This window comes from Pteropus vampyrus, unplaced genomic scaffold, assembly GCF_000151845.1.
Source record: "Pteropus vampyrus isolate Shadow unplaced genomic scaffold, Pvam_2.0 Scaffold51, whole genome shotgun sequence".
NCBI lineage: Eukaryota > Metazoa > Chordata > Mammalia > Chiroptera > Pteropodidae > Pteropus > Pteropus vampyrus.
In genome coordinates, this window is record NW_011888832.1 from 3,324,573 (window position 1) to 3,350,316 (window position 25,744).

The window sequence follows — 25,744 nt, forward strand, 5'->3', positions numbered from 1 at the left end:
CGTCGCCCCGCCCCGGGCGCACCTCCAGCGTATAGCTCTCGCTCATGCTCCGGTAGCTGTCCCAGGCCTCGGCCCGCGCCGCCTCGTCCATGTTGAGGCGGCTGCACAGCTCCTCGAACCGCTGCTGCGTCTGAGGGGCCGGCGACCGGGCCGGCTGCGCCGCGTCCTCCGCCTCGCCGTCCTCGTCCTCCTCCTCAGAGGCTGCCGCCGCCGGAGGGGGTGGCGGGGGCGGCGGCGATTGGTCGCCTCCCGATGGCATAGCGCACCCCTGGCCGGCCGGTCCTCAGGTGAGCTGAGGGCTCGGGCCCGTAGCCATTCAAACCGCGAAGCGCCCGCCCGTCGGCCGCTTATACGGCGACTGCGCTGCCGCTAACAACGCTTGGCTTCACGCAGGCACCCGTAGTTCTGAGCAGGGCCTGATGGGAAATGTAGTCCGGGCCGGAGGCCCACGGGGATCAAAAACCATTAATTAAAAAAATTTTAAAAATGAACTCTTGTAGTCTCTCTCTGGGCTGAAATAAAAGCGGCTTCTCTACATTTTAAGTAGCGCTCCGTCCTAAGACCATCCAGCTGGGCTCTAGTGAAGAAAAACATCCAAAACACATTAGTTTCATGTGGAGGTTGAATGTCCAAGATGTCCCGAGAAAGAATCCCCATCACCCCTGTGTTCTTATCGGCAAAATAAGGATTTCAAAGGGGCTGTCCGCCAAAGTTCATTTTCAGCGTCGCTCCTAATTTCTAGTTCTTTACTAAGTTAAATTTTACTTGCGTCTTTAACATAATTATTGATTTTTTTAAAGCAGTAATTTCTTCTCCCACCGTTGGGCCAGTATACATTCGCTGTCAGTGTCTTTATTTGTATTATCCTCAATCACCCAATTGGCTTACCTTTATTCTTTTATTTTGCTTTCTTTTCATGTATAAAGGCTCGAATCACTTTATCTCCAATCTTTGATTTATAAATAGGCATAGTATAAAATATTTTCGTGCTTGAGAAGCCAAAAGGCATTGCTCAGTGAGGCTTGTAAAATAAACCGAGAAGAAATATTGGGACAAAAGCAAGAGTGTAGGGAAGCTTTAATAGGAGCAGGGAAGATGGGGAGGAAACCTGGAGGTAGGAGAGAAGGAACACCAGAAAGATAACAAGATGCCTCAGGAACAATTTTGAGAGACCATGAAACCCTAGTCGTAAACCCTGTAAAAAAAAAAGTCACAGTAATTAGGGTAGGATTTGCTCTATCAGTGCTGATTTAAGGTGATCAAGGAAGGACAAGAACAGAAGTTGACTACAACTGCTTTATAAATATTTGTAAATAAGTTTATAAGATATTCCTGTACTTAGGTGAGGAATACTAAATTTTAAAATATTGCTTATTTTTGTTTCCATCATCAAAAAAATTTGAATTGTTTTTGAGATAAAATTCTCTTTACTGTTTTTAGTAAAACAATGTAACTGAAGTAAAATTGATGGGTCATAAAACATCAAATATGTATTTTATTAAAATATGCTGCTTGTTAATGTCTATTTTCAAAGTCAGCACTCTAAATATTAGCAATTTGACACTATAATCCACTTTAAAAATACACTTACAAAACTTTTAACTAGAAATTTTATATCATTCCTTTTTCTTCTTTACCTCATATTCCCATTCTATCCCAACGAAGTTTTATCCTAATGTTTTGTGCTTGAAAGTCCTTTCTTGGTTTAGTATTTTATCAAAATGTATGTGGCAAATTAATTTTTTCAGGCATCCTTTTGTCAGATTCATTGAGGTAAAATTTGCATGCAGTAAAACTATTTTACGTGTACACTTCTATGAATTTTTAAAAAGAAATGTCTACCACAATCAACATATACATTTCCATCAACCTGTTTCCCAGTGTCCCTTTGCAGTATAAACCCCTCCTCACACATCCCCTGGCAACTACTGATCAGTTTTCTGTCCTCAGCTACCCCTCTTTTCCAAAATGCCGCGTAAATGTAATCATACACTATGTAGACTTTGATTCTGGCTTCATTCGACTTAACGTGCCTTTCAGATTCATCCAAGTTGCTGCATGTGTCAGTTCTTTGTTCTTTTATTGGTAAGTCATAGCTACTGCATGAACGTCCCAACATGTATCCATTTACCAGTTAAAAACATCTGGGTTGTTTCCAGTGTTTGGTGTTTGTGATTATGAGAAAAGCTACTATAACACTGATGTGTATGCTTTTGTGTGATACAAGTTTTCATTACTCTTGGATAGATACTTGAGTGTACTCTGGGCTGAACTTTGTCCTTTCCCCCGCCCCCCAGCCCAAGTTCATGTTAAAACCCTAACCCCTAATGTGACTGTACTTAGTGATAAGGCTTTCATTAGGTAGCTAAAGTTAAATGTGGTCTTAAGTGTGAGGCCCTAATCCAATAGGAGTGGTAGCCTTATAAGAAAGCCACACGCAGCATCGAGAAAAGGGCACATGGGCACCCAGAGCAAAGATGCCCAAACAAGCTAAGAGAGTGGTGTTGCTGGGTTTAAGGTAAATAAATGTTAAACTTTATAAGACACTGCCAAATTCTTTTCTAAAGTGGCTCTATCACTTTGCATTCCCAGCCACATCAAGATTTAAATTTATTGCCCGTGATCGTGAGGCAGTAAGTGTTAAATTCCATTCAGATTGAGTTATCATATGACTGGTAGTAGAGATTGTGGCTTCAAGTGTGTTTGCAATTTGCTTATGTTTCCAAAAAATATTTTCTAAAAAGGTGCGTTGCTACCAGCAAAAACTAATCATTTGTTTGAATTTCCACTTTAGGAGGCTATCTACTTTGGCAGGGCCAAAGCCAATTTCACCAAGTATGTGAACAGTCTCTTGCTGGGAGCTAAGTTAACTGGCATTGTGTGATTGATTTCAGTCAGGCATTCTTATCTGTTATGGACTAACGCTATGAGCCAGGTAGGTCTGCCCCTTGAACCTGCTTTATTTATTTTGAATGAGAATCTGCCTGCTAAAAATTCAATTAACAGTATAAACTACAATTAGCTACATTTAATACACAGGGAAGACTTGGTATTCTGGAATAAAAAGAACATGCCTTTTTAGCCTTTTCTGTCATCATAAACAATTAAGATCTGGCGATACTTATGGGGCTTGTTGGAGTAGATATTGGGCTATATACCCCAATCTGCTTTTTACTGCTGTTTTTAAACATTTTTGTCCTTTTTTCTTTTCCTTCCTGCATTCAGGCTATAAAATGTTTCTTCTTTACACTGGAGTCACCATATGACCTGTTGGTAATTCTTTTTCTCCTTTCTCTTATTAGGGTGAGGGGTACTTGCAAACTCAGTACCTGAGATGGCTGGAAATGCATATCAAGTTAAAGCCCAACAAGCAGTGAGTGAAGGCCTTGCTTTGAGTGGAGGGCATGGATGTTAATGACTGAGTTTCAATAAATCAATCATGACCACAAATAAAGACACTGAATAACCAAAGCAATCTTAAGAAAGAAGAACAAAGCCGGAGGCATCACACTTCCTGATATCAAACTATATTACAAAGCAATAATAATCAAACCAGTATGGTACAGGCATAAAAACAGACACATAGATCGATGCAACAAAATAGAGCAGATAAATAAACCCACATATATGTGGTCAATTAATTTACAAGAAAAAAAAGCCAAGAATATAAAATGAGAAAAGGATAGTCTCTTCAATAAATGGTGTTGAGAAAACTGGACAGCTACATGCAAATGAATGAAACTGGACCCCTATCTTACACCATACACAAAAATAAACTAAAAATGGATTAAAACTTGAACATAAGACCTGAACCCATAAAATTCCTAGAACATAGGTGGTAAGCTCCTTGACATTGGTCTTGACAATTAATTTTTGGATTTGACATCAAAAGCAAAGACAACAAAAGCTAAAATAAACAACTAGGACTATAGCAAACTAAAAAGCTTCTGTACAGCAAAGGAAACCATCAACAAAATAAAAGGCAACCTACAGAATGGGAGAAAGTATTTACAAATTATATATCTGACAAGGGGTTATTATACAAAATATATAAATAATTCATACAACTCAACAGAAAAAAAAATAAAGCAAAACAACCTCATTAAACAATGGACAGATGATCTGAACAGACATTTTTCCAAAGATATACAATGGCCAACAGATACATGAAAAGGTACTCAACATCATTAATCATCAGGGAAATGCAAATCAAAACCAAGGTAAAATACCACCTCAAAGCTGTTAGAATGGTTATTATAAAAAATACAAGAAATAACAAGTGTTGGCAAGGATGTGGAGACAAGAAAACACTTGTGTGCTCTTAGTGAGATGTAAATTGGTGCAGCCACTATGAAAACAGTAGGGAGGTTCTTCACAAAATTAAAAATAGAATTACCATATAATTTGACAAGTCCGTTTCTAGGTATTTATCCAGAGGAAACGAAATCACTATCTTGAAAAGATGTCTCCTCCCCATGTTCATTGCAGCATTATTTACAATAACCAAGACATGGAAACAACCAAAGCATTCACTGACAGATGAATGTATAAAGACAATGTGGTACATGGTGTGTGTGTTGTGCATGTGTGTGTGTGTGATTTGCCATAGAATAGGAAATCCTGCCATTTGTGACAATACGGATGGACACTGAATGTATCATGGTAAGTGAAATTCAGAAAAAGAGAAATACTGTATGATCTCATATGTGGAATCTAAAAAAATAAGCAAAAAATAACCTCTCATATAGAAAACAGACTGGTGGTTGACAGGGGTGGGCAAAATGGGTGAAGGTGCTCAAAAGGTACAAACTTCCCAACTTATAAGATAAATAAGTCCTGAAGATGTGATACACAGCATGGTGACTACAGTTGACAATACTGTGTTGCATATTTGAAAGTTGCTAAGAGAGATCTTAAGTTCTCATCACAAGAAAAAAATGTGTAACTGTGTGGTGATGGATGTTAACTAAACTTATTGCATAATCATTTCACAATATATACATATATCAAATCATTATGTCGTATACCTAAAACTAGTACAATGTAATATGTCAATTATATCTCAATAAAAAAATCAATATTGGTTAAGAGGTTTGGTTCTTGGGGTCTGATTATCCACTCACTCATCCATTCATTCATTTAGCCAGAGAACTAACCTTCTATCCAAATATTCAACAAATGTCTAGTCAGTGCTTATTATATATCAAGTACTTTGCCAAGCAATGATACAGCTGTGAATGAGACAAGCACGATCTCTCCTCTCACAGAACTTGTGATCTCATGGGTAGAATAGTCCCAGAACAAGTAACTGTCAAATGTAAATATGAAAAAATTTAAGGAGCTACTGGAGTGCATCAAGGAGACTTTAACCCCGTGTGAGTGTGTGTATGTGTGTGTGTATGTGTGTATGTGTGTGTGTAGGGGCTCAATAACTGGGTATTAAATTATAAAGTATCCATATATGAGAATGAAAAAGTCCTTAAAAATGTTTTAGAAGATTCTATAGCGACATGGAAAGATTATTATATTGTAAATGAAAAAAACTGCAACAAATGATATATACAGTGTAACTCCACTCTTATTAGAATATGTAGTACGTAGATGCAAAGAAAACTGACCTGAAAGTTAACAATTTATCTCTGAGCGTTCAGTGTCATGGGGCTGTTTACTTTGTGCTTTCCCTACACCCCGCCCCCTCCCCAATTCTCTATAATATGTATCTTATTTTTTCCCAAGAAAAAGAATCTAAAAATTCATCAAGATGTTATTTTTGCCTATTAATTTGGCAAAGATTATTTCAAAGGACAATACACAGTATTGGTAAGGATTTGGGGTACATGAGCATTCAAAAATGTATGCTGCTAATGGTAGTATAAATTGCTACTAATGGCATTATAAACTTGGCAACACAAATCAAAATTTTAAATACAGAGGAAGTATTTTCACTTCGAAGGATTAAAGAAATTATGGATAAATGCAAAAAAATGCATATATAAACCCAAATGTCTATTTCTCAGTACATGGTTAAATAAATTACATGTGTATGGGCCAATACTATGTATTAAATTCACATTGCAGGATACATACTGACCTATGTCAGTATATCAAGGGCAGAAGAGTAAACATTATGCCCCATATATTACTGATTTAATATGAAAATTAGTAGTTTCCTAGGGCTACCATAACAATACTGTGAACTGGGTGGTTTAAAACAACAGAAATTTATTCTCTCACAGTTCTGGAGGCGAGAAGTCCAATATCAAGGTGTTGGCAAGGTGGTTCCTTCTGGAGGCTCTGAAAGAGACTGTTCCATGCTTCTCGTCTAGTTTCTCCTGGTTGCTGGCAACCCGTGGTGTCCTTGGCTTCTAGCTGCATCACTCCAATCTCTGCCTGTTGTGTGACCTTCCTCCCTGTGTCTCTGTGTCCTCTCCTCTTCTTATGAGGACACCAGTCTGGAGTAAGGACCCACCCTGATCTAGTATGACAGCATCTTTATTAATTACATCTGTCAAGACCCTATTTCCAAATAAGATTATATTCTGAGGTTCTCAGTTGACATGGAATTTTGTAGGACACTAAGCCACCCACTACATGTATGTAACTAACATACAAAAAAGATTGGGAATCCATACCAACAGTATGTCTCTCAGGGTGGGTTTATGCATGACTTAAATATTTCTGTGTTTTTCTGCACTCAAAAATAAATAGCTTATGTACTGAAGTTACATTTATGTATGATTAAGTTCTAAATTTATTGTAAAGATGAAGATTATCTGTAGTAAAATGTCAGTCTTTCCTTCCTACAGTTCACAAGATACAGAGTACGTAATTTTATAAAATTATCTTCTCTCAAAAACATCCAACATTGCCAATTCTTCCTCCAGCATCGGTGTAGATTACTGTTCTTCTGGGTGGGCACTAGATGAAGTAGTTGGCTTGTGTTTACATGCTATATTGTATGAAAAAAGAAAAAAAGGTTTTCTAAGCATAAAAGTATAGTTAAATGTGTTCAAGTTAAATGAGTGTATACTGAGACTTCACTGTTTTACTTTTGTAATTAGAGGAAAAACAAATTTCCATGTTTACAAAAAACACTACCAACAATGGCAATGAACTGGGAAAGACTCTTATAAGACCAAGGGAAAATGATTTCAGACTTGCAAATGGGACTCCTTTAAGAGGTTAGGTATATTTCGGAGTCTTTCTGGATTTTTTTTAAAAGTCTAGGGGAAGAAAACCTAAGGAAATAATAACATTGTGGATAGAATTATTGCCAAATTCTCTCTTTCAAAAATTCTTCCAAAGTATACTTTCCGTTTAAAAGATTTATGGCTATGGTTTTCTCTCACAACTGGAATAAGATAAATTCAATCACAAAAAGTATTGTCATGTACAGAGGCTGACATCATGGGTAGTCAAAGAATATGTTTAATAAAAAATAATTAAACTTCCATTTGCTCTATAGAACATCATAGAAAGTAATTTAATAAATTACAAATGACTTTTTAAGACGCTTGCTCAACTACAGAAAGCAAATTCAGACTACACGAAACACAACTGGTAAATATTGCAAATGTCCAAAAGAAAAATTGGACTAAGACTTGAATCCTGAAACCTGAAACAAGGGCTATAAATACAAGGCAATAACAGCTATAATTCTTTTAGTAACTACCAACACATACTTGGAAATCCTTTCACTGCAACTTTAGTATTATGTAATTCTACTGATTTTTTTCCCTTATAACCCTTAACTTTACACAACCATATTCGCGTGGATTTTTTTTAACCTGATAGCTGGACAACTTTTCCCCGATCAATAATAAATAGAAGTGTTTCAAAACCCAAGAGAATATTTAAAGTTAATATTAGCCTTAATACTTTGAAAACTGCAATTGCCTTATTACATAGAGAATCACTAAGATGTTAACCAACTTCATTTGAGCATAATTAGGAAAATATTTTATCTCATAAAATTTGATATAAATTACATTTTAGTGGTAAGATCTAGGGCTTTTTTTTCCCTTTTTTTTTTTTTTTTTTAAATTGGGGAAAGAAAGGAATAAAGGTCATGTGGGTAGAAGTAGAGTGAAGGAATGGAAATATGGTGTTGAAATACTCCACCGGCAACCTAAGTTCACTGTGTTTGAAAAACTTTGGCTATCTCATAGGTGTATTCTAGTTAAAGAAAAGTGCAATACTGCAAAGGGAAGATACTAAATGTGTCATATATCATTTTCATGATGCAGAATTACCACCACTTCTCCTGGATGGGCATCAGAGTGACTATTGCTAAGACACTGCATAAAAGACTATCAATTCAAAGTATCATTTTGAGAAAATACAAAAATCAATACCATCCCAATGGAACTTACATAATTTGGTAAATGCATATAACACTGTCTGCCTAATAAGGGGTTAGTTTTTTACATACAGAAACATAATTTACTGGTAAATATCTCGGAAAATCCATTATAATTGCTTAATTCATGACAAAGCAACAGAGTTCTATCATCAAAACACACTGAAAGTTATTTTTTCTGTGGAAGAGAAGTGGGGTACTTTCCCCCCCTGAATGAATCCCCTTGCGAACTTTATCACTGACTTATGCAAGTACCAGAAGAATGCTATCATTTATCTCTCTTTAAGTTATAAATGGTATTTTATGTCCAATTCAGTTCTAATTGTTTTAAATATATATGAAAGTGAACCTTGACCTCTGCCTTGTCAGAATAATAGCAGCTTTAGCAGGAGAAATTGTATCACAAATCAAGTATCAGACAAATTTTACATGGTACAGCGCTCTAAGAAATTGATTGGAAGCCTTGGGCTTCATTTTGTGGTTTACAGGTATAACTCGTATATTTTTTTGAGATTATTCAAAGTGCATTTTCAAAATGGGCAACTCAGTATATTTAATATAAACTGATAACCCAACACTGATTCTGGGCAACATTTAGTCTGCTTACACCTAGAAGAAACTCAAGATGAATTTAGACTATTTGCATATTACTTTACCACTATTATCTGTTAATTTTGGAAAACTACTATGACATAAAACACAAATTGAAATCTACACAAAGAAAGCAAACAAACAATTTTTTTTTTTACATGAAGTATGCTGAAGTTCTTTTCTGTGGCATTTCATGAGTTTGCCTTTTCTGAACCCCAAAAACAGACATTACTCATCTGAGACATAATTATTTCTAATAGGAGGCCAGACTTTGAAAAGTTAAAACTAAGTATGTCTAGAGGGTGCCAAAGTCAAATGACACAGGATTACTTTATGACTTAATTTTACTGATACCAGAGTTAGGCTCAGCAAAAAGCAAGTCATATTTCTTGCCAGATTAACATGATATATAGGACGTGTTTAAAAAACCCCTGAAAACAAGTATAGAATTAGAAACGAATGTAAACTTCCTAAACTAACTCAGCTGAGGTAACAGGTAGCCAGTTAAATTGGCTGATTGGGAAACTTATTTCTTCTTGAAAACACACTTGTACCTGAATGGGAAACATCAGCAGTGCATCGCAACACTAGAGCATTTTCGTGTAATTAAAGCAATGGATGGTGACGTAGATTCTACAGCTTTCATGACATTCATTAGCTGCCCAAATTATTGCTGAGTTTTGATCTGTAAATTATAGGTGTCAAGGAGGCTGTAAAACTATATTCAAATTAAATCAGTAATATGCATAAAGGATTCTGTGTTCACTGCAAATATATTAAATATACAACTCTCATGGAGCATAATTTTCATAAAATTAACCCCCAACAAAATTATAATGCCTTTTGTTGTAATTTTACACCTTTATGTATTTGATAGTACATACGAGTTCAGAACCTTATGAATCTTAAGAAATATTACATGCAAAACGTCTCTGAAAGCAGTTTGCACTTCTAAACAAATAACTGAAATGTTCGGTCAGGAAGTTATTGATGCACTCCACACTGGGGTATTTACAATTAATAATTAAAGAAAAAAATCCAAAATCAGTTCATAATTTAAGTGTAGTCCGGGAATCAGTCTTCGTTACTAGAATCTGAATCCTCGGATGACGCTGATGTACTGTCAGAGCCAGACGAAGCATCGGCTTTCTCTGAACCCTCATCTGTGCTGTTTTCATTGAGAGGACTTGGTTCAGTCCCCCCTTTGTCCTCCTGATCTCTACCTCTGGAATCTTCTTCCTTTACTTCTACAGACTTAGATGAGCCTAAGTCACTGTTTTTGTTTTTCTGTACATCAAAAGTATTGGACTGGGATAAAGTTGGAATATGAAGATTAAGGCCTGGAGTGAGAAGCATCCCTGGATAAAGTATATTAGATAGTAACAGTGGGTTAAGAGCTAACGAGTTGGCAGCTGCAGCTGTATTTAATGCAGCAGTAGAGGATGTTGACGGAGAACTTGACACAGAGTTTTCTCCACCATTCTCTGAGTTTTGGCTCTCTGTCCTTTCTTTTTTTCCTTCTAGCTCCTTAGAGTCATTTCCCTTTTTTTCTTCTGTTCCAGAGTCTGTAGGCTTTGTCAGGAGCCCTCCCATGCCCAACAGGTTTGGTAATCCCGTCACTCCTGACAGCAGCATGGGGAACAGGGCAGCCACGTTTTTAGCTTCTCCTCCAGAAGAAAGGCCGGCAGGCATTCCCATCAACCCCGCGGTGACCTGCAGTGACTGCAAGTTCTGTAGGTTTTGTTGTAAGGCCTGAAGAGTTGTGAGATCCATACCTGGAAGTAATCCATTGGCTAACAGAGGACTGCCCGCGACGCTGGTGGCAGCCGCCGCCGCCGCGGCCTTCGCAATTCCGCTTTTAGGCCGTCTTCCTCGCCTGCTTACTTCTTCTCTCACCACAGGACCAGTGAGAATTCGTTCGTACATGCTTTCCGGAAGAAAGCCCTGAGAAAAAGCAAAAAAAACACACTAATAATAGCTATACTACAATCATTAGCCACCAGCTTGTGATGCAAACAACCTATTAAAAACAGCTAATTATTCGTAAATTTCTTCTTTATGATAAAATATAATAAATTACAAAAGAGAGAAGCTAATTTGACATCATTTTAAGGTGTGGCTTGAAACAGCTCTTCCACTTCTCATTGTATCAGAGAGAGCAGAGGCCACACTAGCTTTCCTCAATACTGTGGAGGGATACGTTTGTAGAACAGTTCTAGAAAACAAAAGGTCCAAAGAAACTTTTTGATGAGGGTTACTCCCGTACCCTGACATGCTTTATATCACCAAATGCTCCAGAAGGCTAAAGTAGTGCCCCTCTTCTAATCTGGAAGAACAAAAGGAAAGGACAGAGGAAATAAGTAAAAGGTTAAGACTAAAATGAGATGTTTCATCTGAATCTCATGACGACCACTTTTGAAATAAGGGATACGGCCAAGCCGAAAAGATACTCGACGGCTGGGGGCGGGGGGGGGCGGGGCGGGGGGAATGGGTGCGAATCACCTGGCTCGGAATAGCAGTGGCACTTTCGGACTGAGAAGCCTCAAGTCCAGGAAAATGGAAAACAAACCATGCTATTTTCCTGTGATTTTCTTGGGCTCAAAAGTAGAAGCTGTAAGGGTTTAGAACCTTTAGACCAGCATTGTCCAACAGAAACATAACGTAAGCCACATATGTAATTTAAAATTTTCCAGTAGGCACATTAAAAAAGGTAAAATAGAAGTAGACATTACCTTTAGTAATATATTCTATTTAACAGAATATAAGCAAAATATTATCAGTTCAATATGTAATCTATGAAAATAACTGAGATTTTACATTCTTTTTCCAAACTAAGTCTTCAAAATCCGAGGCCAGTGTTTTCCTCTCACAATGCTTGATTCAGACTGGCCACATGTCACTTACTCAGTAGCCACTCATGCCTGTGGCTACCATTTGTGACAGTTCAGCTCTTGACTTGACAGTGGCTTAAAAGACTCTCATAGTACTGTTCTTAAATTTTGGTTTGAATTGATCAACTTATTCTCTTAAAAAACATTAGGATTCACTGCAGAAAACATGACAACAAAAAATGCAAATAAAAAATCCATCCGTAATTTCACCAAGCAGACATAACCATATATAAATTCTAAAACTCCCCTTACCTCTCTTTCTACAATAAAAACTAGAAGCATACTAAACAGTTTTATAACCTCCCCTTTTCATTTGGACCCCTGAAAAAAAACAGTTATTATTTATTTAGCATTTACCACATGGTTAGGCTTCGCTATTCCAAGAGTTTAACTATTACCCCATTTATATACTGTGAACTTTCTCCCTTGTCGCAGATGTTCTTCTAAGATAAATTTTTAAAATAGATGCATAGTTTTCCAACATAAAGCCGGACCATTAGTATTTTCCAATTTTTTTACTACTATACTATGATGAATATCCTTTTATATATTCCTTTTCCCACATCTTTGATTTTTCTTTGTGGCATTGTTCAAATACTATCTCAGAGATTAAAATAAAAACAAATCAGTACATACCAATTCTTCTAACTCAGCAAGCATCTGAGTCATTTGTAACATGTAATGCAAAATAAAAATTGTGGACTACAAAGCACCATCACATGTTCATGCAATATTTTGTTGATTCTTAACTTAAAATTTAATCCAAGTAATAATGAAATGATGTGTTAATTTTAAAACGATGTTGGACTTGGCATTTATGAAATACTCACAGACTGTTTAACAACATCTCCCCATTCAGGAGCGACTCCGTACTCTGAATTTTCTTTCAAGAATCTACATAAATCTTTCAAAGGGGGAGCAAATGCACCTCCGACCTGTAAACAAAAAGCAGGTTGTCACACATGTAAAAACACTATTATACATGGAGACATGTCTTGCTTTTATTCAGAGTTTATTCTTTAAAACATGTATTCTTTGAATCTCCTCTGACAATCTTTATTATTTAAAAAAGACTACCACAACAAATAAGGACTATTAGAATACTATATAAACATGTGATAATGCTAAATTTTAATATTTTAATTGGGGTACCTAGAATAATAAAATAAAAAACTACCATTTACTGTGTACCTACTATGCTGTATAGGCAGTAGAGCCTAGTTAAAAGTATCCCTTTGGAGTCAGACTTAACAGCTAAGGAAACCTGAGCAAACCAGTAAATCTCTCTGAGCCTAAGTTTTCTAATCTCCAAAATGGGATTAACAATACTTCCCCCCCGTAGAGTTTTATGAAGATAAACTAAGATGATTAAGTGCCTTTGCACACGGTCTCTGTTACATAATATATGTTACTATTATTATATGTAGAGCATTGTGCTAAGGACTTTAGGTATGTGATTTATTTTAGTTCTTACTATGCTTTTGAGATAGTATTATTTCTATTTTTCAAATGAAGTAACTAAGACTCAGAGAAGTTATATAAGTTGCCCAAAGCTAGCTAACAAGTGTTAGGGTCACATTTCAAATTCAGGTCAGAAAAACTCATGCTCTTATCTATTATGCAAATTGACACCCTAAAAGTATAAAAAGGTACCTATCCTTTGTGTGTGAAAAGTGATATAAACCAACTAATCATAAGGAACTTGAAAAAATTAAGAAGAAACTATGTATAATAATTAGTATGAAATCAAAACAAAATATTTTCCAATTCAAATGATTTAAATTTAAATGATTTGGACCTACCAATTTAATGTTCCTTTGGAGTCTAAACATATTTCTTGAGTAATTTCTTCTTCCAAATCTCTTTCAATGAATACATAATATGTCTTGATGATAGGATACAGATGGGTTTTAATTATGGCCAGTTATAATACATCTATTAGTATTCTTATATAGTATTTCCCATCATCTTTAACTTAGTCTCTGTAGTTTCTGTTCCCTTCTCTTTTTCATTACCCTCTAATTAAACTCCAGTTTAAACTAGAGGCCCTCTAGGTGGTTTATGGGGGATTTAGCAGGTAGATTCTTTGCCTTGATGACTCATGAATCCTGAAGTCTGTACTCAAGAGACTCAGGACAATAAAGAACTGTACAAATTAAAGAAAATGAACAGGCCCCTTATCAGGTTATCACATTAAAAATAAAATTTAGAGTATTTATTATTAAACCTAACAAGTAAAAATACAAAAATTTTCCATTTTCTTAAAACATGCTAAAACAAACTTTGTCATATCTAGTAATTCTAATTTTGTTATAAGATGAAGCTATTTTTAACAAAATTAAGTCAACCATTTCTAAAATGTCACGTGGTTCTTTCTCTAATACATCTATGACATCACTTTAAAGTACCAACAAAAGCTGATGAAGCTATTTCAACAAAATTGGAACAAAAATTAGTATTAATTTTAAATATTAATTTTAATGAGTTGATACACAACTATATTAAAACTGTAACTTTAAAAAGTAGTTTTCTTCCAATATTAGCCTATTAGGTAGGTATCTTTAAAACATTTTATTTCCATGTATCAGAAAATTACATAATATGCCGATTTTGGTAAACAAGACACTTTACGGCCATCTGAAGGAAAATTACAGTAATAAATATATAAATCGATGATGGCTATGATGAGAATGTTGTCCCCTTTCATCAGGGTTTCTCAGCCTCTGCACTACAGACTCTTTGGGTGCATGTTGTGGGTGTCTGTCCCACATGCTATAAAAATTTAGCAGCATCCCTAGCTTCTACCCACTGGGTACCAGTAGCATCCTTCCCCGCCCACCACCCACCTCCCTGCTCTTGAGCATGGTTATCAAAAATCTCTCCAGACACTGCCAAATGTTCCCTAGAGGACAAAACTGCCCCCTGTTGAGAACCACTGCCACAGATGCAGTGCCACTACTTAGGCACAGCTGTGTAAAGTGACTTGGTCATTTCATTTAATAGCTTAGCCAAAGATATGGGTTTGAAATTAGACTGCATAAAATTATAGTAAATATCTTTTCCCACAAATCTGCTAGGTTTAGAGATCTCTTAAAATTGAACCAATATAAAAGGACAACAAATATATGGATACCTTTCTGGCATTTCTTCTGTTAATCAACTGAACACGTTCTTCTCCAGTAAGACTATTAACATCTAGTTTATTGGGGTTTCTGCAACGATGCCTTTTTTGTTTGGGCCTCCCCTCATGGAGCTGCATTCTCTAAAATAAACAGACATAGAAATAGCTTTAAAATCTTGACTTGTACAAATAATACAAGTGACTTGATTAAAGTAACTTAATCCTTTATTGAAGATATATAGCATATATATCACAGCACATATATTCAATGGCATACTGAAAAACTGACATTAGTTAAACTTCGAAAATGTTTAAATTATATTTTTATATTTAATATAATAAAAATATTAAATAAGACTTAAAGTATTATTGCATGAATCTTTTCCTCAAATTATAAATTTAAACATTTTTCAAGGCCATCATGATGACCAAATTTATTGTTCTATAGAAAAGTAGGCTCCAGAAATGAGGACACTTCTAGTACCTTCTTCAAACGACCTAAAAGACCACTGTACTCCTACAGTGCTACTGGAAAGAATAACCAATAATGCTGGAGCAGCTTGCACAAAATTGTATAGTTTAGTTGTTCTTCTGATAAATTTCACCAGCAACATCAGATTTTCACTGGGCTATGACACAATTCATTCACACATGTACGAGTGACTTCCAATTTCTCTTTACCTCACTGATAGACTTTATTATACCTTCTCACGTAATCCACACAGTACTCACAGATACTGTTCTTCTGGTATAAATGGGAACCCAGGCGTGGGGAGATTACCCTCCACAAGGACATGCAGCCAACAAGTGGCTATGGCTGGCAATAACAACTCTTTCCATAGAAACCATGCTTCTTACCTCTACAACTATTAACAAAGGAAGGCTTGAGGTCTGTACCTATTTCCAACCAACCAGAACACGCCAAGAGACTAATGTTCAAACTCCTCAGCATGGCACACCAGCCCCATCACATCTGGGACCTAATTCAATCCTTTCTATCCAGTTACTATCGACTGACGCATTCCCTTACATAATTTGGAATATTAGACTAGTAACTGTTTTCTGAATATGCTTTACAATTTTATCCTTTTTAAATGCTCTTCATAATTGTTTTATAATGCCTAGGATATCCTCCATTTTTGATAACATGGTCAAAGGCCTACTAATTCTTTCATCACCCACCAGCTTTATTTTCTTCTATCTTTCCCCAGATACTTTACTCTCCCTAGGCAGAGTAGTTATACTTTTATCTGCTTCCGGGGCACTTTATACATACTTCTGTTATATAAACCATGTTTTAATAGTTATATCACAATAGAATATGAGATCCAAAAAAGTCATTAATGTAAAGTATCCTTGGGAAATTAAACTATTATTTCATATTCTTTATTGTAATAAATGCTTTTTAAAATCTTAAGTTATATAAAACATTATGATATGAGATTTATTTGCAGTAAAAATAATAAATAGCTTTAAGTTAAAAAAATTAATAAAGATTTATTTGCAGTGGTAAGAGAAAGGTAAGAGAATCCTTTAGACAGTTAAGCGCCATGATATTTTTCACCGTTTTATCTTTTCTAAGGTCTTACTGACTGAATAAATGAACATTATTTTCTGACATGTTAAGAAGTTATAGTGTTGAATTAACAATTCTCAGGTTTAGAATTGAAATTTTCATTCTATGGTTGCCCATCAGATTTGTGAAAATTCCTCTCCTCAAAATTAAAAGAGCTTTATTTGCCTTTTTTTTTTTTAATCAAAAAGAATTAAATAAGTTTAAGAATTTGCGGCACCCTTTGAGAAAACTAGGAATATGAAAGGCATTCAAAAGCTAAGACGGAGGGTCACTGTTTTGGGTTACTAGGTTATTTCATGGTGATAATAGCAATGTAAAATACTGAACTAATACATATTACAGATACAATTAAAATATATACTACAGATGGTCTCATTTGAGGGACTGGAGCTTATATTTCCTTTTCGTGAAAAAAAGGTAATTTTTTTCTTTTAATAAAATAATAATCACTTTAACTTTATATAGCACCTTTTAGTCTTTAGAGATTTTCATTTTTTAATCATTGACTCAATAAATATTTACAGGAAGCTAGATACTATTCTCTATATCAAGAATAATTTGCTTCGTGCCGGGGATCCAAAGGTGAAGAGGACACAGTCCTTAAGAAGCTCACAGGGTAGTGGACAGCTTCATTGTATTATCCATTCAATTTTCACAATGGAGGCAGTGGGAACAGGCTGAACATCACTGTACAGAGGGTACACTTTACTCTTTTACCTTACAAAGTACACAGTCCTATCGAGGGAGACGGCCACAAAATTTGATACATAAGCATCTGATAATAAAGTATTACAAAATGAAATTAATAGATTTCTATGAGTAAGAAAGCCAAATGCCCATTAGATAATAGTAGTGTGTATTTCGGAGGATAAGAAAAATGCAAATGAAATATAATGATTCTCATCTTTGATTAATATAATTTATTAATTATATTAGACACAGAAGCTATATCCTTCTACCATGAAGAAGAGCTTAGGAGTAGTTTGGACACTGGATTTAAACTTATTAGCTATGTGGCACTGGACCGTTTACTTAAAATTTCAGTGTTCAATCTCTTTACCTATAAAATACTACGACGATGCTATTCTGATAAAGTTGCTATGAGACAACGCATGTTAAGTGCCGAGGCGCACAGTGCGGTCTCAACAAATGTTTACTCCGACCATTATTATTATTTTAAAACAACTCCTTGAGAGAAAGGATTGGAAGTCTAATATTTCTGCAACCTGCACTGGGCCTAACATAGTACTCTGTATATCGAAGGTGATTTTATTGTTAAATACTTATTGAATGCAAAATGAAAAACTGAAAATGACATTGTACTGTATCATAGGAAAGACGGTAATTATTTTTTTCTGTTAATTTCCCTAAGTCTTGGGCAGAATACATATTTAATTTATGTGGGTGAGAATTTATGCTTCATCATTATGAGTTTGATAAATCATAGAAATGAAATATAGCAAGATTTCAAAGTCACCACGTACAGGAATAAAAGCTCCTAAATCTTCCACATAACCTGGGTGCTCCTTAAGCCATTTTTCCAAATCCTTTCTCTTTGGTGCATCATCGCCTGCAAGTCTAGTTCCATCTTTAAGGTGAATAACAGGAACTGGACTTTCCGTATCAGGAATTCCTTGAGGTTGAGGATAAGACAGTGCTGGATTTATCCCTGTAGAAATCTGTGAGGTGGTTAAGCCCAAGTTAACCTGTAGAAAACACCAAATGAAAATGTTATTTCCATGCTTTATCATTCTAATGTTGTTCCAAAGAATGAATTCTTTTTGAAGAGGAAAAAAAATAAATTGTTTAAAAGTCTATTAAATCTTTCAAATCTAAGATTTTTATGAATCTTGGCCAATGCTGAATTCATTTAAGAGCCAATCTAAAATAATGTAGTGTACTTCTAATTTCCTAGCTATTATTCTACAAAGCAATACATATATTAGGATAAAATTTTGGACTCAAGGATCAGTATTTTTTAGATATTACTTTACTTACATGATTAGGTGGTTTATTTCTGTTAAAAAAGAGGATGTCAACACCTTCCACATTCTTCCTCCTTCCCCGCCTTTTTTTGACTACAGGCTGGTTGTCTAATATAATTCCATTGGCACCAAGAGTTGATTGAATGGAAGTACCTAATCGAATAAAATGCAAAAGTGATAAAAATCTAGTTCTTAAATTAAAAGTAATCACTTTTCTAAATATATGGAAGTGTTAGTTCTAGTTTACATATCCTAAATCAAGCAATTCTTAAGACTAAAAATACCACACCCATTTCTCATTTAAAAACTTGGAGAATTGTAACCTAAGTCTCCTTCAACTTTTGACTTCATCAATTTTTCCCGGAAATAGTCACACATCTTCTCTTCCTTCCCCTTTTCAGAGGGAAAAGTAAGCCTTTCGCAGGTACAAAATAAACCTTTCCCCTTTCTTCAATAAGTAAGTTTTATTATTTATTAATTATAAAGAAAAATAAACTTCTTTCGGCCTTTTCACGACTTCTAAAACTTTTAAAAAGTTTTTCTTATTGTGTTCCTCTTTATCACAATAAACTCATTCTTCGATGTCCCATAGTCCCTCCTGGCCCAGCCTACCTAAGGTATTTTAAGATCACCACTGTTTAGTTGGCAAACGAAACCGACTTTCTCATTCCTCATTTCAGTAGGCACTCAATAAAATAAAAAATGTTTGTAAGAGGTGTGAATAAAACAGTTCCATGCACTCACTCATTATGAAATAGCTATGTATGAGGTACTATGATGGTTCAAAGATGAGTAAGACACAGTTCCTGTTCTCTGCACAATCTAGATCTCTCTTATTTAAAGAAAATGTTATTAAGGGTAGAATCTTTGTTTAAAATGGTTCTCAGCTATAGTGAGAAATGCATTTTCAATTATTCAAGAATTTTTTGAGCAAGTCCTGTCTAACCCTGAAAAACATAATGCCCATTGGCTTGCTGTGGAACCTTATTTTAGTCACTTACCTTCCTATATCTCAGTTTCAAAATTCCTATGGTAAGAAATAACTAATTACAATGATTAAAAATCATTTTTGCATATAAAAGCACATAGGAATGTGATACATTATAAAGAGAAAAGCTTCCATTATGTCCATAGTGAATTCTGTTATAATCAGATTAAGAGACTATTACATGATTTGGAAAATTCTTTCAGTATAGTATATTTAAGCTGCAATAATAGACTTTTTTCAAGTATCACTTTTAAAAATACTATTCTATTTTGTTAGAACTTTTCATGTTTCCTATTCCAATATGAACGAAAGGCCTTGCATCAACCCCATTCCTTCATGACCACTAAACACCAATCGCTCCCCAGCTCAGCTTCCAATGCTGCCCGTAATCTAGAGTCACCTTTCCTAAGCAGGATCTGATGTTACACAAATACTTCTCCAGTAATAACTTTCGTTTCTTTAAGTATTCCATGAGAGTGAAAGATACCTTTCAGGGATTTGTCATCAACCATCCCTGTATCCTATAGATATCTGAACTATATTGGATTTCTAAAATGTCTCAATTTAACTTTTACCAATGACCATTAATTTGTACTTTATGTGTTCATCTTTAAGCTTATAATTTGTTTTTATATTGAAATGCTATTTAAAATTTATCTGTACAAAGCTACTTGATAAAATGATATTTGTACCAAATACATAAGCTCCCCAAATTAAACTGCCCTCTACAATTTAACATGTCATATTAAAAGTACCAATATTTATTTATATCAAAAATTATATTGATTACAGATTTAAGAGATGTTCCACCATTAAAAGACTGAGGAATTTTTATTAAAAGAATAAATAAAAGAGGTTTTGGAAATGATAGGAAATATGTCATGCTAAGGCAATTACTACTAGCATAATTCACCTGACACAGGCACAGATTTTGGGAAACTGGCAAGGCTGGTCTCTGACGCACTCTGAAGCTCCCGCAGTCGAGTGAGGTACTGCTGCTGTCCCAGGGTGCAATCTTCACTGTCAAACAGCCTTTTCTGAGCAAGCCCTTGCTTCTGAAATGTCAACTTCAAACCACCTTCCTGTGAAACAAACACCATTATTAAGAAAGAAAGAATTTTTAAAAATCTCGCTGTGGGATATTAATTTTTTTCTTAGAAAAAGTGACGTAAAAACCTTGAAATATTAATCAAGTTCTCTTTTGCTCATAATAAACTGAAAATATTTAATCAATGCATATTAAAATTTCTATCTCAAGTGGAAAAAAAAAAAAGAAACCATGTACTATATATACTTTTATGAGCAAAACCAAGTTTTTCACATGACCAAGTACATTGTAACACTTTCAGCTCTGAAATACGTCCCTATGTACATTAATCACTTGATGTTTTAGAAAACATTACCTTTATTTAAGACACTGAGTAATCAATTTAGCTTCAAAAGTACGGAAAAATGAGAGGATACTGATAACAGGCCATGCTAAATACTTAAAACGGAAAGTGCAGTGACACACCATTCAAATATTATGGAAAAGAACCACAACGATTAGAAATTGTCAGACTGTTTAAGAAAGCATCTTGATCAGCAGAAGGACTATTTTCAGAAATATAGGTAGAGAAACATATTTAATGACGATCCCTTTAGTAGAACACTCAGTTAAATAACTTGGATATCAAAAGAAAATCAATCCCAGTACCAGAAAACAAGTATGTGAAGGAAGTAAGAGTAAGAGCAGGCAGCCATCTGCAGGAAAAGCATGCTGCACACCGCAATCGCAATCAGGTCCCAGGGCAATAAAAATAAACATACGTCTTTGATTTTCACTGTAAACTCCTTTTCTCGTACATGCTTCTTCACCTTTGACATCTGTGTTGACTGATCGTGCTCTTCTTTAAGGCCGGCGCCTGGCGGAGTGGGCACACTGGGCTCGCTGTGCTCTGCAGCTGCGCCAGGGCTGTCCAACAGCTTTGTGGTATAGAAAGAAGCCACCGTGTTGGCATCATAACTTCTTCTAGCTGAAGGCCACTTCCCTTTCAGAACCGTTTGACAAATACTATCCAATCGGTTGATCATCACACGATCCTGTAAAAGCATGCAACATCAAAGTATAATTTTAATTATTTGGCCAGGCCTTTGGAGATCAAATGGCTCTGAGCCTTGACGGATTTAACCCAGCTATATGCGTATTTGGTATGCATATGTATTCTCACACACACAATTCTGTAAGACATTCTACAAGTACAAATTCCCATTGGTGAAGTTAAATATATTATAAAGATACTTTTCTACATTTTTGTTTTTATAATTACAAAATACAGGTTTCTTTTAAAAAATTCAAACAACTCAGGAGTCTATAAAAGAGTACAGAGTTCTCTACGCCCCCATTTCCCAGTCTCACTCCTGAAGGCAAGTATTCTCGAACCTAGTCTAGCCACATAATGGAAGAACTGTATTCATCTAATTTGAACTGCTACCACTAAATGCACATGTACTTTAATAATTTTTTTTCCCCTGGGTCACAACTGCCTATAGTAAATTTCTTCAAAGAGACTCAGTTGAAGGCATGAATTTCATAAAGCACTCGAATATTAACTTGTACATGAACATAACATCATCTTTCATTCTAAACATTCTAAGGTTATGCTGAGAAACACACACATTTATCTGGACCTAATTTACTTGATAATAATTGATACTTTTAATGCTAATACCAAAATGTTATCCTACATATTTTACAGTGACCTAATAATAATATTTATCATTAAAGCAATATAAAAAATGACTTATTTCAGCAAGAAATTGTTCATTTACCTTTGGCCAGTATGAAGCTGCCAGCATGTAACCACCTTGTAATAAGTAAGCAGACTCCGGTGTCCCATTGTTCATCTGGAAACTGTCCTGGGTCTCATCCTGGGTGGTGCTCAGTGATGCGACACTCTCTTCATCATAGGCTTTCATGTGAGGGGCACCTTCTGCTAAGAATGATTACGACTGTTTTAAAAAGACTGCATAAAACAATTTTACATATACTTCTCGAATCTTAGATAACTATTCAGATTTACTTGAAAAGGTCAGAAATAAAAACAAATGGTAAAAAAAAGAAAAATTCACCTACAATAAAATAAAGTACTCATTCTTTTTAAAATTAGCACAAAAGCAAAATTAAGTGGCATTAAAGAGTTTGAGGACAACAGGCTAATAAAACCTCCTTTTATGCATAAAATATGACCCTCAGTTAATTCCCTAGGTCTGCTTCTCTGAAACAGGTAAGCCGGTTGACAGGCGCCTCTGGACTGGGAAGATCACAAATATGTGATGAGGATACCACAACTGTCAATGTAGAGGACTCTTACAAACTAAGCACGTTCCTTGTGGCAACGCTGAAAGTCATGCCTATGGAACTGTTGTAGATTCTGGCTCCTGTGAGGTGTGGCGGATCTGTAAGCCAGAGTGGACAGTGAGCCCAGTCGATGTCAACTGATTTACTTGCGTCTGAACCGGACTTCTGCAAGGACACCTGTGGAAAAGGGCTGCCTAACGCTTCACTACTGACAAGCTGTAGTTTGTTTCCTTTCTCTTTCTGAATAGATAGCTGCCAAGCAGGGCCTATGATGCTCTTACTGGTCTAACTGCTTGACCTAAGAATCCGGGTGGCTGTAATACAGTATTAATTTTCATTTGGTCGCTAATCAACTTTTTCCAAGAAAAATATAATGCTAAATTTAAGGCAATCACAAAGAAATAAAATTATCATATAAAATCGCTAATTCTTCTAAGCTGTTTTGCAATGCCTTGAATATTGGACAAAGTGTGCGCCAATAATTCTAGTTTCTTGTTCAATAGTGCTTCCCTAACAAAATCTGTGCCTATAAAATTTAAGCTAACAATTCAAACACGGTTAAGTTATCTGAATCAATCCTTTGTGCTTGAAATGATGTCTTAAAATAGCAAAAACATGTCATGCATATACCTCGCTTTTGGGCTTCCTCTTCTTCGCTGTCGCTTTCTTCTGATGAAGATGAAGAGGAGGATGAGGAGGAGGATGAGGATGAGGAGGAGGAGGAGGACGCTGAAGAACAAGAAGAGGAGGAGGAGGAACTAGAGCCCGACCTCGAGTGGGAGCAGGAAGAGGAGGAAGACGAGGAAGAAGATGACCTGGATGAGCAGGACGATCTCTCGGAGTCGGAGTCCGAGTCGGAACTAGATTCTGATCCCCTTTTGCGGACCCGCTGCTTCTTAGAGGCTGGGTTTGGAGTTAGGGGCTCTGTTCTGGCTGCAACCATGCGCCTGTCAGCCTCGCCTTTCCCACCGGATTTCTGGTCTCCAGGAGCCTGTGGTAACACACCATTCTTTGGACTTACAGGCTCAGACTTTATTAGTGTCCTGGTTTCCTCAGAAGACATAGATTCTTCTTCCGAAGATGGAGGCTCCTCTTTAAGGTTTTCACTTTTAACTTTCACATCCTCTAGAATAACACCTTTGGCATCTAGGAGCCTAGGCAGAGAGGTAAGAGGAGAAGCAGAAAGTGCTACTTGATATTGCTGTAAAAGTGGGGTGGACGTCCTTGAATGAGCCATCTTACTTTGACTGTAGTTCCTCTGGGCTGCCATAAATGAGAGTTCAGGATCACGAAGAATGTGATAGTCTGTTCGGCTCACCCCGTGTTTAGCTGCTCCAATAAGCAAGTCCCTATCATGAGGGCCACATTCCCACCAGACTGGTAAGTCTGGATTTGGATGGCACAGCTTCAAGCGTTCCAATAAGTGTGGATGTCGGAGTGCCTGTTCCCGCACTTTCCTTAGAAGTTCAATGCGATACAAAGTCCTAGAAGCACGTTCTTCTGTGATCGGCTGAATAAAAATATTTGGATCCACCAATTCTACATTGAAACAGAACAAAAACATTAAGCTCAAAAATACTTCATTACAGATTTAAAACAAATAATGCAATTTCTAAAATGTACCTTTATTCAATATCATTGTATAGTTTCCAGAATTTATTTTTAATATTTTTAAATGCAGAAATACATATATTTTTAAAATCTTGTAACACACAATATATAACAATGGATCTACAGAAAGTAAGTAAAATATTAACAATATTTTGGAGGTACACTAATGTAATTAGGAATTTACTTTTGAGAAATTCTTCATGAACCAGATCTTACTATTCTGTGTCTTAAGAGAAAACCTTTGAAACTTACTTATAAACATAAAACTATTATCGAATACCTATAAAAAAACCTTAAGTCCAATATCTCTAACTGCACCAAGATGACTCAGGGTATTACAACAAATTTACAAGGGCACCAAAGGCTTTCTTAAAATTTGAGGAAAATATAGGGACATTTTTCAACCACTGTATGAACTACCAGCTTACACAGTTCAGGTTTAACATGCTATACTACTTTGGATGAAGTCATATATTTGTGAACAGATACAGGCAGAGTGGAGGATATATGGAAACTCCTTATATGAATTTTCACAACTTTCTTAAAAGCCTAAAATTATTCAAAATAAAAAGTTGGGGAAAAAAATCAAGGGCCAGGCAAAAATCAGCATGAAACAGGAAACAAGAAAGCATCCATTCTGTTTCAAAGATGTGAGGAGGTGTAAAGTGAACAACACATCTACCTATACACCCCATTAGTAATTAATATGGTCATTTAAGAAATAAAAATATTATCTTTTTCTTTCAATTTATGTTTTGAAACAATTACTAGATTGTTCCGACATACTCATTAAGTTGTTTGGACCTCATTATTCATTAAACAGAGCTTTTGGTCTGGGGCACTGTGAAAAATGACAGACATTAAGGGCACTGTGGACAGAGCAAGTTTGGGAAAGTGATCTAAGGAAAACTTCACTCACATTTCCAACAAGGAAAAGCTATCTCTTCAATCATCGTTTAGTAATTAACCCTTTAATATTTCTGTTAAACCTACAATCAATAATGACAAATTTATTCACGTAACTTTACGTTGCTGATGCAATTAAGAAAATAAAGAAATGAGGGCCTCTTGGCAACCATAGATACAAGACACAGTACTTGGCCTTATCCGTCATTTTAAATCCACTTGTGGTATTTCGGTAAACCTTAAAGTAGACTAAAATTTCCTCTGAATTATCTTATATTTGGGTGATCAAGCAATTGGCTACTCTCTATTCAGTGGACTGACAACAACTCTGATAGTAAATAAAATTAAAACAAGTAAACAAACCCACATGGAACCT

At 35.7% G+C, this 25,744-nt stretch overlaps 2 protein-coding genes across 14 annotated transcripts in view; both read right to left on the reverse strand.

Moving 5' to 3' along the window:
- Nucleotides 1-385, reverse strand: part of RBL2 (RB transcriptional corepressor like 2) — a 42,782-nt gene extending 42,397 nt beyond the window's left edge. Inside the window, exon 1 of the mRNA XM_023530668.1 lies at nt 23-385. Coding sequence (XP_023386436.1) covers nt 23-259 — 237 coding nt within the window. The 5' untranslated portion in view covers nt 260-385. The remainder of the gene's footprint in view (nt 1-22) is intronic.
- A 4,535-nt stretch (nt 386-4,920) lies between these two features.
- CHD9 (chromodomain helicase DNA binding protein 9) overlaps nt 4,921-25,744 on the reverse strand; it is a 168,005-nt gene continuing 147,181 nt past the window's right edge. For 5 of the 13 annotated variants that reach the window (XM_011360141.2, XM_011360142.2, XM_023530641.1 and 2 more), the window contains 9 exons: nt 23,482-24,390; nt 22,323-22,486; nt 21,321-21,593; nt 20,425-20,593; nt 18,537-18,676; nt 18,023-18,244; nt 14,975-15,103; nt 12,672-12,776; nt 7,406-10,894 (listed from right to left, as the gene is read on the reverse strand). In XM_011360141.2, the coding sequence (XP_011358443.1) occupies nt 10,025-10,894; nt 12,672-12,776; nt 14,975-15,103; nt 18,023-18,244; nt 18,537-18,676; nt 20,425-20,593; nt 21,321-21,593; nt 22,323-22,486; nt 23,482-24,390 (2,981 nt within the window). In that variant the 3' untranslated portion in view covers nt 7,406-10,024. Of the gene's footprint in view, nt 6,950-7,405; nt 10,895-12,671; nt 12,777-12,939; nt 13,727-14,974; nt 15,104-18,022; nt 18,245-18,536; nt 18,677-20,424; nt 20,594-21,320; nt 21,594-22,322; nt 22,487-23,481; nt 24,391-25,744 lie in introns of those variants that run through there. The other 8 variants (XM_023530643.1, XM_023530648.1, XM_023530650.1 and 5 more) reach the window with 6 other exon arrangements.